The sequence below is a fragment of the Oncorhynchus gorbuscha genome, linkage group LG19 (genome assembly GCF_021184085.1).
Source record: "Oncorhynchus gorbuscha isolate QuinsamMale2020 ecotype Even-year linkage group LG19, OgorEven_v1.0, whole genome shotgun sequence".
Taxonomy (NCBI): Eukaryota; Metazoa; Chordata; class Actinopteri; order Salmoniformes; family Salmonidae; genus Oncorhynchus; species Oncorhynchus gorbuscha.
In genome coordinates, this window is record NC_060191.1 from 13,729,481 (window position 1) to 13,745,313 (window position 15,833).

Genomic DNA, 15,833 nt, shown 5'->3' on the forward strand with positions numbered 1-15,833 from the left:
GCCAAATTTCTTCAGCCTCCTGAGGTTGGCGCTGCTGCGCCTTCTTCACGATGCTGTCTGTGTGAGTGGACCAATTCAGTTTGTCTGTGATGTGTATGCCGAGGAACTTAAAACTTGCTACCCTCTCCACTACTGTTCCATCGATGTGGATAGGGGGGTGTTCCCTCTGCTGTTTCCTGAAGTCCACAATCATCTCCTTAGTTTTGTTGACGTTGAGTGTGAGGCTATTTTCCTGACACCACACTCCGAGGGCCCTCACCTCCTCCCTGTAGGCCGCCTCGTCGTTGTTGGTAATCAAGCCTACCACTGTTGTGTCGTCCGCAAACTTGATGATTGAGTTGGAGGCGTGCATGGCCACGCAGTCGTGGGTGAACAGGGAGTACAGGAGAGGGCTCAGAACGCACCCTTGTGGGGCCCCAGTGTTGAGGATCAGAGGGGAGGAGATGTTGTTACCTACTCTCACCACCTGGGGGCAGCCCGTCAGGAAGTCCAGTACCCAGTTGCACAGGGCGGGGTCGAGACCCAGGGTCTCAAGCTTGATGACGAGCATGGAGGGTACTATGGTGTTGAATGCCGAGCTGTAGTCGATGAACAGCATTCTCACATTTTGCTAGTCCTCCCGGTTGTGACCCTTGCCTATCTGGACTCTGAACCCACCTGCATCAGTGGATGCATGGTGATAAGGGAAATCTGCAGATAGACACAAGGCCAGAGAGGACATACCCCTGGAGGACATTGTCTCCGTTCTCTGTTCTTTTGGTTCTATCTTTCATCCTTTATTTGTACTGTATCGTCACTGTGTGTATATTCACACATTTTGTTTTCTGTCTCTCATCTCTCACGGTTCTTTTTTTCCTTTGCTTTTTCATTTAAATGCAATAAAACTGTAATGTAAATGCCCCTTTTTAGGTAGAATAATGTGCCTTGACTTCTTACTGATTGACTTCTTACAGAAAACAGCTATTTGAATCATTGATACCTTAACACTGGTTGTGCTGTTTTTGCACATCTGTCTCCAGTACTATATTTCAAGTTGTATGAACAGTAAAAAGGAAAATAAATACATTATTTCCAGCACTGAATCTTGTACTGTGAAATCCATTGTACAAAGGCAAACACATGCTATCTGAAACCTACCCTAAGGAATATAAAAGGTATTGGCGATGGTCCACTATCTCTATGACAGGCTTATAAACTCTTGTTATTAAGAAGAGCTTGGAAAATCAAACATTCACCTGGGTTATGTAAACTCTCTAGCCTATGCCTACATATTGAAACATTAGGCCCTCCCTCTCAAGTAGGGGTACCTCATTAGAATGGGCAAGCGTTCTATAAACTCCATGCTATTTCTTCAGCCATTGCAAATGTGTCTGACTCGAACAGCCTCCTGTTGACACACTTTCCCTGTTTCCCATAGGACGCTGTCATTGGATTTGTTCTACTATCCAGACAGAAGTGCCATCCCTACTCCCGGTACTTCAGACTTAGTCTTGCTGACTGTCAAGGTTGTCCACCGGCACCGCACTGCCACCGACTCGACCGGACCTGAACATTGGCTTGATTGTGTGCTCAGGACTCAACGATGGGGAAGGACGCCGCAAGAGCAGAGTGGGACAATCCCATGCAATTTGTCCTGGCGTGTGTATCATACGCGGTTGGACTGGGAAATGTGTGGCGATTTCCATACTTGTGTCAAATGCATGGCGGGGGTAAGCACTATTTATTTGTTTAGGTGCAGCGCATAGCCTAATTTAGGGTTTAATCCATAATATATTGTACATTTAGGCCTACAGTTATTTTTTATTAAATATCGAACTGCAATATTTGACACTGTGTAAAATGAATGAATACAATTTGTGTTTACTGATTAAAAGTGGTAATGTAGGCTATATGAATAGCCAGTCAGTGTCCAATTTATTCACCTTTATCCATGCGCAATGGCACACTGATCTTGTGCGATTGTAGAATGGGTTAGTTATTATTTTACCCTGGGTGAAACGTTATCAGTTTATTATTCATTTACAGGGAATCGGAACGATTACTATATTGGTTAGCGTCAGTCACCTTGTTAAACATTTCTAGTGAGTGAAGGTGTTACTGTGCAGTCTTGTTTTCTTCCTCTAAAAGTTAGTGGTGCAGGAAATGTGCCATGTTTTTGAAACGATCTCACGTAGTTGTTAGTTCAATTCATATTTTTCATATTCCTCCCCATAAGTCACTAAGAACAGTTAGTCCACTCAAAAACAGAGGGTATGCATGTACCAAAGCGCATACATAAAGGAGCTTTCAAAAGCACGCGCATAAAAGTACTTTCCACTCTAAAATTTGGATTGATACGGAGCCAATTTTAACCCTTAACGCGCCCAGTTGTTTGTCACAGAATAACAATGGATCAACATTTGCTTTTGCATTTCGCTTTTAATGGTCTCAACTGATTGCAAAGTTGTACAATTAGTAGCCTAACAGTAACTGTCCAGTAACAAAATAAATGTAAAAGTTAATATTCTGTTAACTCATACCCAAATAATATTGTCTCATCCTATACTCGTATTTGTGTCCAAAGCATAAATTGAATAAAATACACTTCAAAAACCCAAACGTGTATCTCAAACAGACAGTTTAAAAAATGTTGGCTATTTCAAATCAATCAAATCAACAACAGAAAATGTCACATGCTTCGTAAACAACAGGTGTAGTCTAAAGGTGAAATATTTATGGGCCGTTCCCAACAAGGAATAAATACACAATGAATAACGATAACTTGGCTATATACACTAAAATCAAATCAAATCAAATTTATTTGTCACATACACATGGTTAGCAGATGTTAATGCGAGTGTAGCGAAATGCTTGTGCTTCTAGTTCTGACAATGCAGTAATAACCAACAAGTAATCTAACTAACAATTCCTAAACTACTGTCTTATACACAGTGTAAGGGGATAAAGAATATGTACATAAGGATATATGAATGAGTGATGGTACAGAGCAGCATAGGCAAGATGCAGTAGATGGTATCGAGTACAGTATATACGTATGCATATGAGATGAATAATGTAGGGTAAGTAACATTATATAAGGTAGCATTGTTTAAAGTGGCTAGTGATATATTTACATCATTCCCATCAATTCCCATTATTAAAGTGGCTTGAGTTGAGTCAGTGTTAGTGTGTTGGCAGCGGCCACTTAATGTTAGTGGTGGCTGTTTAACAGTCTGATGGCCTTGAGATAGAAGCTGTTTTTCAGTCTCTCGGTCCCAGCTTTGATGCACCTGTACTGACCTCGCCTTCTGGATGATAGCGGGGTGAACAGGCAGTGGCACGGGTGGTTGATGTCCTTGATGATCTTTATGGCCTTCCTGTAACATCGGGTGGTGTAGGTGTCCTGGAGGGCAGGTAGTTTGCCCCCGGTGATGCGTTGTGCAGACTGCACCACCCTCTGGAGAGCCTTACGGTTGAGGGCGGAGCAGTTGCGATTGTGCATCTGTGCATCTGTAGAAGTTTGTGAGTGCTTTTGGTGACAAGCCAAATTTCTTCAGCCTCCTGAAGTTGGCGCTGCTGCGCCTTCTTCACGATGCTGTCTGTGTGAGTGGACCAATTCAGTTTGTCTGTGATGTGTATGCCGAGGAACTTAAAACTTGCTACCCTCTCCACTACTGTTCCATCGATGTGGATAGGGGGGTGTTCCCTCTGCTGTTTCCTGAAGTCCACAATCATCTCCTTAGTTTTGTTGACGTTGAGTGTGAGGTTATTTTCCTGACACCACACTCCGAGGGCCCTCACCTCCTCCCTGTAGGCCGCCTCGTCGTTGTTGGTAATCAAGCCTACCACTGTTGTGTCGTCCGCAAACTTGATGATTGAGTTGGAGGCGTGCATGGCCACGCAGTCGTGGGTGAACAGGGAGTACAGGAGAGGGCTCAGAACGCACCCTTGTGGGGCCCCAGTGTTGAGGATCAGAGGGGTGGAGATGTTGTTACCTACTCTCACCACCTGGGGGCAGCCCGTCAGGAAGTCCAGTACCCAGTTGCACAGGGCGGGGTCGAGACCCAGGGTCTCAAGCTTGATGACGAGCTTGGAGTGTACTATGGTGTTGAATGCCCTGCTGTAGTCGATGAACAGCATTCTCACATAGGTATTCCTCTTGTCCAGATGGGTTAGGGCAGTGTGAAGTGTGGTTGAGATTGCATCGTCTGTGGACCTATTTGGGCGGTAAGCAAATTGGAGTGGGTCTAGGGTGTCAGGTAGGATGGAGGTGATATGGTCCTTGACTAGTCTCTCAAAGCACTTCATGATGACGGAAGTGAGTGCTGGTAGTCATTTAGCTCAGTTACCTTAGCTTTCTTGGGAACAGGAACAATGGTGGCCCTCTTGAAGCATGTGGGAATAGCAGACTGGTATAGGGATTGATTGAATATGTCCGTAAACACACCGGCCAGCTGGTCTGCGCATGCTCTGAGGGCACGGCTGGGGATGCCGTCTGGGCCTGCAGCCTAGCGAGGGTTAACACGTTTAAATGTCTTACTCACCTCGGCTGCAGTGAAGGAGAGACCGCATGTTTTCGTTGCAGGCTGTGTCAGTGGCACTGTATTGTCCTCAAAGCGGGCAAAAAAGATGATTTAGTCTGCCTGGGAGCAAGACATCCTGGTCCGTGACTGGGCTGGATTTCTTCCTGTAGTCCGTGATTGACTGTAGACCCTGCCACATGCCTCTTGTGTCTGAGCCGTTGAATTGAGATTCTACTTTGTCTCTGTACTGACGCTTAGCTTGTTTGATAGCCTTGCGGAGGGAATAGCTGCACTGTTTGTATTCGGTCATGTTACCAGACACCTTGCCCTGATTAAAAGCAGTGGTTCGCGCTTTCAGTTTCACGCGAATGCTGCCATCAATCCACGGTTTCTGGTTAGGGAATGTTTTAATCGTTGCTATGGGAACGACATCTTCAACGCACGTTCTAATTAACTCGCACACCGAATCAGCGTATTCGTCAATGTTGTTATCTGACGCAATACGAAACATATTCCAGTCCACGTGCTGGAAGCAGTCTTGGAGTGTGGAGTCAGCTTGGTCGGACCAGCGTTGGACAGACCTCAGCGTGGGAGCCTCTAGTTTTAGTTTCTGTCTGTAGGCAGGGATCAGCAAAATGGAGTCGTGGTCAGCTTTTCCGAAAGGGGGGCGGGGCAGGGCCTTATATGCGTCGCGTAAGTTAGAGTAACAATGATCCAAGGTTTTTTCACCCCTGGTTGCGCAATCGATATGCTGATAAAATTTAGGGAGTCTTGTTTTCAGATTAGCCTTGTTAAAATCCCCAGCTACAATGAATGCAGCCTCCAGATAAATGGTTTCCAGTTTGCAAAGAGTTAAATAAAGTTCGTTCAGAGCCATCGATGTGTCTGCTTGGGGGGGATATATACGGCTGTGATTATAATCGAAGAGAATTCTCTTGGTAGATAATGCGCCCCCCTTCTTACCAGAAAGGTGTTTGTTTCTGTCGGCGCGATGCGTGGAGAAACCAGCTGGCTGCACCACTTCGGATAGCGTCTCTCCAGTGAGCCATGTTTCCGTGAAGCACAGAACGTTACAGTCTCTGATGTCCCTCTGGAATGCTACCCTTGCTCGGATTTCATCAACCTTGTTTTCTAGAGACTGGACATTGGCAAGAAGAATGCTCGGGAGTGGTGCACGGTGTGCTCGTCTCCGGAGTCTGACCAGAAGACCACCGCGTTTCCCTCTTTTTCTGAGTTGTTTTTTTGGGTCGCTGCATGCGATCCATTCCGTTGTCCTGTTTGTAAGGCAGAACACAGGATCCGCGTCGCAAAAAACATATTCTTGGTCGTACTGATGGTGAGTTGACGCTGATCTTATATTCAGTAGTTCTTCTCGACTGTATGTAATGAAACCTAAGATGACCTGGGGTACTAATGTAAGAAATAACACGTAAAAAAACAAAAAACTGCATAGTTTCATAGGAACGCGAAGCGAGGCGGCCATCTCTGTCGGCGCCGGAAGTACTAAGGAGCGCCGGAAGCACTAGGTACCATTGCCGAGCCGATGTGCCGGGTTACGAGATAATGACTTAAATGTAATGTAAATGTAATACTGTATGTACATATAGGTAGGGGTAAAGTGACTAAGCAACAGGATATATCGTAAACAGTAGCAGCAGCGTATGTGATGAGTCAAAAAAGTTAGTAAAAAGAGGGTCAGTGCAGATAGTCTGGGTAGCTATTTGGCTAACTATTTAGTAGTCCTATGGCTTGGGGGTCGAAGGAGGGTCTTGTTGGTTCCAGACTTGATGCATCGGTACCGCTAGCGGTGCAGTAGAAGGGAGAACAGTCTGTGACTTGGGTGGCTGGAGTCTTTGACAATTTTGAAGGCGTTCTTCTGACACCACCTGGTATAGATGGCAGGAAGCTCATCCCCAGTGATATACTGGGCCGTAAGCACTACCCTCTACAGGGCCTTGCGGTCAGATGCTAAGCAGTTGCCATACCAAATGGTGATGCAGCCAGTCAAGATGCTCTCAACTGTGCAGCTATAGAACCTTTTGAGGATCTGACGGCCCATGCCAAATCTTTTCAGACTTCTGAGGGGGAAGAGGCATTGTCTGCTGTGATGAACCATGTTAATTCCCTAGTGATGTGGACACAGAGGAACTTGAAACTTTTGACCCATGTAACGGATGTGAAATAGCTAGCTAGTTAGCGGTGGTGCGCGCTAAATAGCGTTTCAATCTGTGACATCACTTGTTCTGAGACCTTGAAGTAGTAGGTCCCCTTGCTCTGCAAGGCCTGTGGCTTTTGTGGAGCGATGGGTAACGATGCTTCGTGGGTGTCAGTTGTTGATGTGTGCAGAGGGTCCCTGGTTCGCGCCCGGGTATGGGCGAGGGGACGGTCTAAAGTTATACTGTTACATTGATGCTGTTGACCCAGATCACTGGTTGTTGCGGAAAAGGAGGAGGTCAAAAGGGGGGTGAGTGTAACGGATGTGAAATAGCTAGCTAGTTAGCGATGCACGCTAAATAGTGTTTCAATCGGTGACGTCACTTGCTCTGAGATCTTGAAGTAGTGTTTCCCCTTACTCTGCAAGGGCCGTGGCTTTTGTGGAGTGATGGGTGACGATGCCTCGTGGGTAACTGTTGTTGATGTGTGCAGGGGACGAGGGGACGGCGAGGGGACGGTCTAAAGTTATTCTGTTACACCCACTCCATTACAGCCACTTCGATGTGGATGGGGGCATGCTCTGCCCTACGTGTCCTGTAGTCCACGATCAGCTCATTTTTGAGGTTGTTGTCTTGGCACCATACTGCCAGGTCACTGACCTCCTCTCTATAGGCAGTCTCATCCTTATTGGTGATCAGGCCTATCACCGTCGTGTCGTCAGCAAACTTAATGAAAGTGTGGTCGTGGGAGTACAGGAGCGGACTAAGGACTCACTCCTGAGGGGCCCCCGTGTTGAGGGTCAGTGTGGTGGATGTGATGTTTGTTGCCTACCCTCACCACTTGGGGCTGGCCCGTCAGGAATTTCACAGTCCAGTTTCAGAGGGAGGTGTTCAGTCCCAGGGTCCTGAGCATATTAATGAGCTTGTTAAGGCTCTATGGTGTTGAACGCTGAGCTGTGGTCAATGAAAAACATTCTCACATAGGTTTTGCTCTTGTCCAGGTGGGAGAGGGCAGTGTGGAGTGGGTCTAGGGTGTCTGGGATAATGGTGTTGATGTGAGCCATTCAAAGCATTTCATGGCTACAGATATGAGTGCTACAGGGCAATAGTCATTTAGACACATTACCTTGGCGTTTTGGGGCACAGGGACTATGGTGCTCTGCTTGAAACATGTAGGTATTACAGACGGGGTCAGAGAGAGGTTGAAAATGTCTGTGAAGTCACTTGCCAGCTGGTCAGTGCATGCTCTGAGTAAGCGTCCTGGTAATCCTTTCTGGCCCTGCGGCTTTTTGAATGTTAGCTTGTTTAAAGGTCCTACTCACATCGCCTATGGAGAATGAGAAAACAGTGATGCTCTCATGACTGGTTCAGTGTTGCTTGCTTCGAAGTGAGCATAGAAGGCATTTAGCTTGCTGGTAGGCTCACGACACTGGGCAGCTCACGGCGGTGTTTCACTTAGTAATCCTTGATCGTTTGCAAACCCTGCCACATCTGACGAGCATCAGAGCCAACGTAGTAGGATTTGATCTTAGTCCTGTATTGACACTTGGCCTATTTGATGGCTCAACAGATGTTGTAGTGGGATTTCTTATAAGGATAGTGTCCCGCTTCTTGAAAGCGACAGCTCTAGCCTTTAGCTCAGTGCGGATGTTGCCTGTTAGCCATGGATTTTGGTTGGGATATGTACCTACGGTCACTGTGGGGATGATGTTGTTGAAGCACACATATATATATATATATAACTTAAGCACTTATTAATGAAGCCAGTGACTGATGTGGTCTCCTCAATGTTATCGGATGAATCCCGGAACATATTCCAGTCTGTGCTTGCGAAGCAGCCCCTGTAGCTTAGCATCCGCTTCATCTGACCACTTCTCTATTGAGTGAATCACTGGTACTTCCTGTTTGAGTTTTCGCTTGTAAGCAGGAATATGGAGGATAGAGATGCGGTCAGATTTACCATAGGGAGGGCAAGGGAGAGTCTTGAATGCGTTTCGGTGTGTCGAGTAAAAGTGACCTAAAGTTTTGTTGACTGTAGTTGCACAGGTTACATGATGGTAAAAACGAGTCAAAACTCTAGGTGTCCCTGCATTCAAATCCCCGGCCACGAGAAGCGCCCTTTCTGGATGTGGATTTTCTATACAGCGTGTTGAGTGCGTTTGAGTGCGATGTTAGCGCCATCATCAGTTTGTGGAGGAGCATGAGATGGCCAATCAGCGGTCTAGAGGGGCATGAGCTGGCCAATCACTGATCTACTCGCATTAATATTTTGAATGACCGGTATACACCCACAACATTCTGTTGTTGGGGTATGCCCACACCACAGGAGGTTGGTGGCACCTTAATTGGGGAGGACTGGCTCGTGGTAATGGCTGGAGTGGAATAAGTGGACTGGTATCAAATACCATTCCATTTGCTCCGTTCCAGCCATTATTATGAGCCGTCCTCCCCTCAGCAGCCTCCACTGGCCCACACCATTCCAACACAGAAAAGCTGCTTTTTTATTAACATACAATTTTTGGTAGGAAAACTGTTTCACTCATATTGTAAGTAATTGAAGAGTTTCCTTCCAAAATGCTATTTATATTTTTTCCAGAAATGTTGGTAAATTAGGTCTTATTGTTTAAAGAACTAATGAAAGAGATTAGTGTGTTATTTCACCATCTAATCATTGCATGGGCTTGTTCATTGACAGACATGTATTTGTTTAAAATCACTTAATGGTTTAATTTCAGAGAAACAAATAATCATGTTTTTTTGAAAAACTTGAGAAATAAGTACTACTGCTGGGTTTTATACAGGTAAATGTGACAAATAACGAAATTTTTATTAAAGAACTTTACAAATTATACATTTGTAAAATCAATATTATAATTTTTTTTAATAAAAAATGAATCGCTCTAGTAATGTGAGATCTGTATGTAAAATATTTACATTTGACGTTTTAGTCATTTAGCAGATGGTCTTATCTTATCCAGAGTGGCAGTTAGTGCATTAAGATAGGTGAGACAGCCATATATCACTGTCATATATACAGGATACGAACATTCCATTCCAGCTAAACAGTGGATACATGGTGTTTTGCAAAAAAACTAAAAGATTTGAATATACATGAAAAATCTATGAATAGAAAATCTGACAACAGTAATATTTTACACACGGATGAAGGTACCCATAAGCAATCATTTTTTGGTGAAAAAACACAAGTATGAAAAATGTGGGGATATAGCCTTTTGGAACTAAAGTTCAATTATAGGTCATATTTAATTGAATTCTGGAAACACTGGACAGTAACATTAAGGCAATTCCCCCACCAACTTGACACTGACAGAGATAAGATGACGGAAGAAAAATACACTTGAATTACCTCATGAAATGGTATACCTTTGTTATTCTACCATATAAATTGCTCTACCCTTGCATATCCCTATGAGGCTCTGGTTTAGGAGAACCTATTCAATACTAATAATCTACAGCAAGTTTACACCTAATGACAGGACTTCAAGCATACAGTAATCAATATGGCATGTAGGACAAACAGTACATCATGAGCGTAGAAAAATGGAGGTCCCAAAAATCCTATAAAATGTCATAATCACCTGATACACATCATAATAACGTGATTTTACAATCATGTATTTCTTGTGAAACAACTTGAGGAATCTGAGATTACAGTACAGGAAAAGCTATTTATTCCAATATATCCAACTATTTCAACTTCCGTCTAATCCTTATCCGATTATACATGCTGTTTCTGTGTGAACACTCATTCACAAGGGTTCATTACAGTCAAGGGAAGGTAGCATGAAGAATCTGAGAGCTAGAAGCATGGAATCTTCCATCTAACTGCTAAATTATGGACAATGACATGCTTTTTAATACCATGATGTTCACCCACTGAATGAATGAATGAATTAATTTAAAATTGAATGGACGGATGGATGAGTAAATTAATGAACGAGTGAATTAATGAATCCCAAAAGGGTTCCAGTGGCTGACCCTTCTCTAAACTCTCTTTGACTTTGTGTTTGTGTCACCGAGCATGTCCCCATGCTCCCCTGTCCCTCCTCACCCTCTGCCCCCTTCACTCTCTGCCCCACTGCCTGCTTACTGTAATTACTGTCAACGACTCAGACTAGCAGACTGGAAATCACAGTAGACAGGTCACTTTGCTTTCAGTCCCATGGGACATGGGGTGACCCAGGCCAGACTGTTTTTTGTGATTGTCATGAATAATGAGAAAGTCAGAGAGAACAGAACCCAGTAGAAACATGAATAATGCTTTGTTTAGATGTTAGACCCTTGATCAAAGAATATTGAAGGAAGCACTGCACTGCACTGCACTGCACTGCACTGCACTGCACTGCACTGCACTGCACTGCACTGCACTGCACTGCACTGCACTGCACTGCACTGCACTGCACTGCACTGCACCCTTTCTTTCCATTAATATATAGGGAGAAGAAAAATGCAACAGAATACAAGGACCAAGGCCACATTCATTATGTAAATGAAATAGAACTATTAAGAATGAGAACACATTTTCTGGGTGTCATATGAATCTGAAGCTCAGTGCATCACCTTATAGATCATGTGTGTGTTTTTGTCTCTGCTACTGCAGGTCTTTTGAATGGTCAAATATACTGTAGGTGTGTCCTTTTTCTGTCCTCAGGTGGGTTCCTGATCCCATACCTGCTTATGCTGGTCCTGTTGGGGGTACCCCTGTTCTACATGGAGTTAGCCATTGGCCAGAAGATGCGTCTGGGCAGCATTGGAGCATGGAGAGCTATTAACCCCTATCTGGGGGGAGTGGGTGAGTACTAAATATACAGTACCAGTCTATAGTTTGGACACACCTACTACTATTTTTACTATTTTCTACTGTAACGATGTGCGCTGAGAGTTGGGAAGCAAGTTCAGGAAGTGAGTGTTTTAATAAATAAACGCAACGTAAAACAAGTAACACGAACAACACACAGACATGACACTGGAACAGAATCAATAACGCCTGGGGAAGGAACCAAAGGGAGTGAAATACGTATATATGGAAGGTAATAAGGGAGGTGATGGAGTCCAGGTGCGCGTAACGATGGTGACAAATGTGCGTCATAACGAGCAGCCTGGTGACCTAGAGGCCGGAGAGGGAGCACACTAGTGAACACTATAATAGCGAAGACATCAAAACTATGAAATAACACATATGGAATCATGTAGTAACCAAAAACGTATGAAATAAAATATTGAAAGTAGCCAACCTTTGTCTTGATGACAACTTTGCACACTCTTGGCATTCTCTCAACTATCTTCACCTGGAATGCTTTTCCAACAGTCTTGAAGGAGTTCCCACATATGCTGAGCACTTGTTGGTTGCTTTTCCTTCACCCTGCAGTCCAACTCATCCCAAACCATCTCAATTGAGTTGAGGTCAGGTGATTGTGGAGACCAGGTCATCTGATGCATCACCCTCCTTCTTGGTCAAATAGCCCTTACACAGCCTGGAGGTGTGTTTTGGGTCACTGTCCTGTTGAAAAACAAATGATAGTCCCACTAAGCGCAAACCAGATGGGAAGGCGATGCTGGTTAAGTGTGCCATGAATTCTAAATAAATCACACACAGTGTCACAAGCAAAGCACCCCCACACCTTATCCTCCATGCTTCACGGTGGGAACCACACATGCGGATATCATCCATTCCACAAATAAATCCACAAATTAACTTTTAACAAGGCACACCTGTTAATTGAAATGCATTCCAGGTGACTACCTCATTAATCTGGTTGAGAGAATGTCAAGAGTCTACAAATGTGTCATCAAGGCAAAGGGTGGCCACTTTGAAGAATCTCAAAGCTCCTCGCACTTGCCGTGCAAAGTGTGTCATCGAACCGGTACAATTGATGCTGGCTATACGCACCAGGTCTCCAGTGCGCCTTCACAGCCCAGTACGTCCTGTGCCAGTTCCACGCACTCACCTTGAAGTGCGTGTCACCAGTCCGGTGCCAACTTTTCCGGCTCCAAGCACTAGGGCTCCAGTGCATATTCCCAGTCCAGAGCTTCCGACGGCGGTTCACATTCTAGAGCTTCTGGCGACGGTTTCCAGTCCAGAGCTTCCGGCGGCGGTTCACAGTCCAGAGCTTCCTGCGACGGTCCACAGTCCGGATCCTCCTGCGACGGTCCACAGTCCGAATCCTCCTGCGACGGTCCACAGTCCGGATCATCCTGCGACGGTCCACAGTCCGGATCCTCCTGTGACGGTCCACAGTCCGGATCCTCCTGCGACGGTCCACAGTCCGGATCATCCTGCGACGGTCCACAGTCAGGAACCTCCTGCGACGGTCCACAGTCCGGATCATCCTGCGACGGTCCACAGTCCGGATCCTCCTGTGACGGTCCACAGTCCAGAGCTTCCGGCGACGGTTTCCAGTCCAGAGCTTCCTGCGACGGTTTCCAGTCCAGAGCTTCCGGCGACAGTTTCCAGTCCAGAGCTTCCGGCGACGGTCCACAGTCCGGAACCTCCTACTACGGTCCACAGTCCGGAACCTCCTACGACGGTCCACAGTCCGGATCATCCTGCGACGGTCCACAGTCCGGAACCTCCTGTGACGGTCCACAGTCCGGCTCCTCCTGCAACGGTCCACAGTCCGGATCATCCTGCGACGGTCCACAGTCAGGAACCTCCTGCGACGGTCTACAGTCCGGATCATCCTGCGACGGTCCACAGTCCGGATCCTCCTATGACGGTCCACAGTCCGGATCCTCCTGCGACGGTCCACAGTCCAGATCCTCCTGCGACGGTCCACAGTCCGTGTCCTCCTGCGACGGTCCACAGTCCGGATCCTCCTGCGACGGTCCACAGTCCGTATCCTCCTGCGACGGTCCACTGTCCGGATCATCCTGCGACGGTCCACAGTCCGGATCCTCCTGCGATGGTCCACAGTCAGGAACCTCCTGCGACAGTCCACAGTCCGGATCATCCTGCGACGGTCCACAGTCCGGATCCTCCTGCGACGGTCCACAGTCCGGATCATCCTGCGACGGTCCACAGTCAGGAATCTCCTGCGACGGTCCACAGTCCAGATCATCCTGCGACGGTCCACAGTCAGGAACCTCCTGCGACGGTCCACAGTCCTTTTTTCTTTTTCTTTTTTTCTTTATTACTTGTAATAATATTTTTGGGGACAGTAGACACTGCACATAGAGTGCTACACATGTATGGGTGCACACTGCCATTGAATAAAGTACATACATTTGCCTTTAATTTATCACATTTCACACGTTTTAAAAAATGGCTTTGTTACATTTAGGCCAGTATTTTTGTGTAAAATGTACAGTATCGGGAAGCTACTCTAAAAATATAGTTTATAGTTTAAGCTACCAATTTCTTCACACTGGAAGAAAAATATAGTTTAATTAACTAAAGTTACTTTGAAAAAGTAGTTCACTACATACAAATTATCATACGTAAATCTAAAATGTCATTGACTTCAAATTGCAAGAACAGATCACTTTGGGGTCATATGTTAACAAAATGTGTAATTTAGCTTATTAAACACAAAAACTATGCTTCAAGTGAGAAGTAGGCAGGTCTGACTGAAAAAGAAAGGAAGGTATTGCCTACATATAGTCTATTCTTTTTGCAAAAAATGTAGTATGTAGTTTGTGTCGTTAACTACACCTCTACATGGCAACAAAGTAATTAACTAGAGGGTTCTACATGGAACCCAAATGGGTTCTACCTGGAACTAAAAAGGGTTCAACCTGCAACCAAAAAGAGTTCTGCTATGGGGACATCCAAAGAACCCTAAAATGTAAGCTACTGTAAAATGTAATTAAATGAATAGTTGAAAAACATGTAGTTTACTTCTTCCCAACACTGCAAATGTATTTCAACAACCTAATAAAAGTATCCTTATCAAAGATGCAAATTAGATAATATCTGCTTATAGTTTAAATGGATCTGTTCTTCTCTCTGCTGGTTCCAGGTCTGGCCAGTGTTGTGACCTCCATGTACCTATGCCTCTATTACAACGTCATCAATGCATGGAGTTTCTGGTACTTCTTTCATTCATTCCAGGTTAGTTCCAGTCTCACAATGGCAAAATTATCTTTATTTTCAATAGAGCAATTCATAGTATTTTACTTCCATTCAGATGTATGATGCGATCATAAAATGTAGACGATCTTCAATAACTTGTTACAATCTTATGACCAGATGTGTAAACAGGCTCACTCAGCTTTGAGGACACACTATTGGTCCTGTGCAGACTGTTTTGTTTGGAATCTTAGAAGACGCAGTTCATTGCTCTCGTGCTATCTATAACATCCTGTGCCTGACCTGACCTGTGGTGTTTCCTCCCACTCTGCCCCAGTCGATCCTGCCATGGGCAGAGTGCCCGGTTAACAGCAACCTGACTGGCCATGTGGAGGAGTGTGAGCGGGCCACGCCCACCCAGTACTTCTTCTACAGAGAGACCCTGGACATCTCCGGGTCCATTGAGGAGAACGGAGGGATTCACATGGGACAGGCGCTCTGCCTCCTGCTGGCCTGGATGATTGTCTACCTGTTTATCGTCAAGGGGGTCAAGTCCACCGGGAAGGTGAGAGGTCAGAGATCAGCTCGGTAATGATGGACAGGGTCAAGACAGTTATGGTACCCTTATGTCATGCTAGCTGAAGATCTAGTGGACATAGGTCACTATCGTCTCCTGTGTCATACAGGCAACTGCCAAAATAAAGGAAACACCAACATAAAGTGTCTTAACAGGTTATTGGGTCACCACGAGCCAGATCAGCGTCAATGCATCTTGACATAGATTCTATAAGTGTCTGGAACTCTATCGGAGGGATGCAACGCCATTCTTCCATGACAAATTCCATCATTTGGTGTTTTGTTGCTGGTGGTGAAAACGCTCTTGCAGGCACCGCTCCAGAATCTCCCATAAGTGTTAAATTGGGTTGAGATCTGGTGAATGAGATGGCCACAGTATATGGTTTACATCGTTTTCATGCTCATCAGACTATTCAGTGCCACCTCATGCCCTGTGAATGGGGGCATTGTCATCCTATGTGGGCATAGCCATGGTGGCCAAAATAATGGCCTGCCCAGCATTTTTATACATGACCCTAAGCATGATGGGTTGTAAATTGCTTAATTAACTCAACTGCTTTCAGTATACTTTGT

At 45.3% G+C, this 15,833-nt stretch overlaps 1 protein-coding gene across 1 annotated transcript in view; it reads left to right on the top strand.

Annotated features, from left to right (window-relative positions):
* Positions 1–1,300: 1,300 nt before the first annotated feature.
* Positions 1,301–15,833, top strand: part of LOC124005658 (sodium- and chloride-dependent transporter XTRP3-like) — a 33,620-nt gene continuing 19,087 nt past the window's right edge. Inside the window, exons 1-4 of the mRNA XM_046315103.1 lie at positions 1,301–1,709; positions 11,328–11,468; positions 14,635–14,726; positions 15,022–15,249. Coding sequence (XP_046171059.1) covers positions 1,583–1,709; positions 11,328–11,468; positions 14,635–14,726; positions 15,022–15,249 — 588 coding nt within the window. The 5' untranslated portion in view covers positions 1,301–1,582. The remainder of the gene's footprint in view (positions 1,710–11,327; positions 11,469–14,634; positions 14,727–15,021; positions 15,250–15,833) is intronic.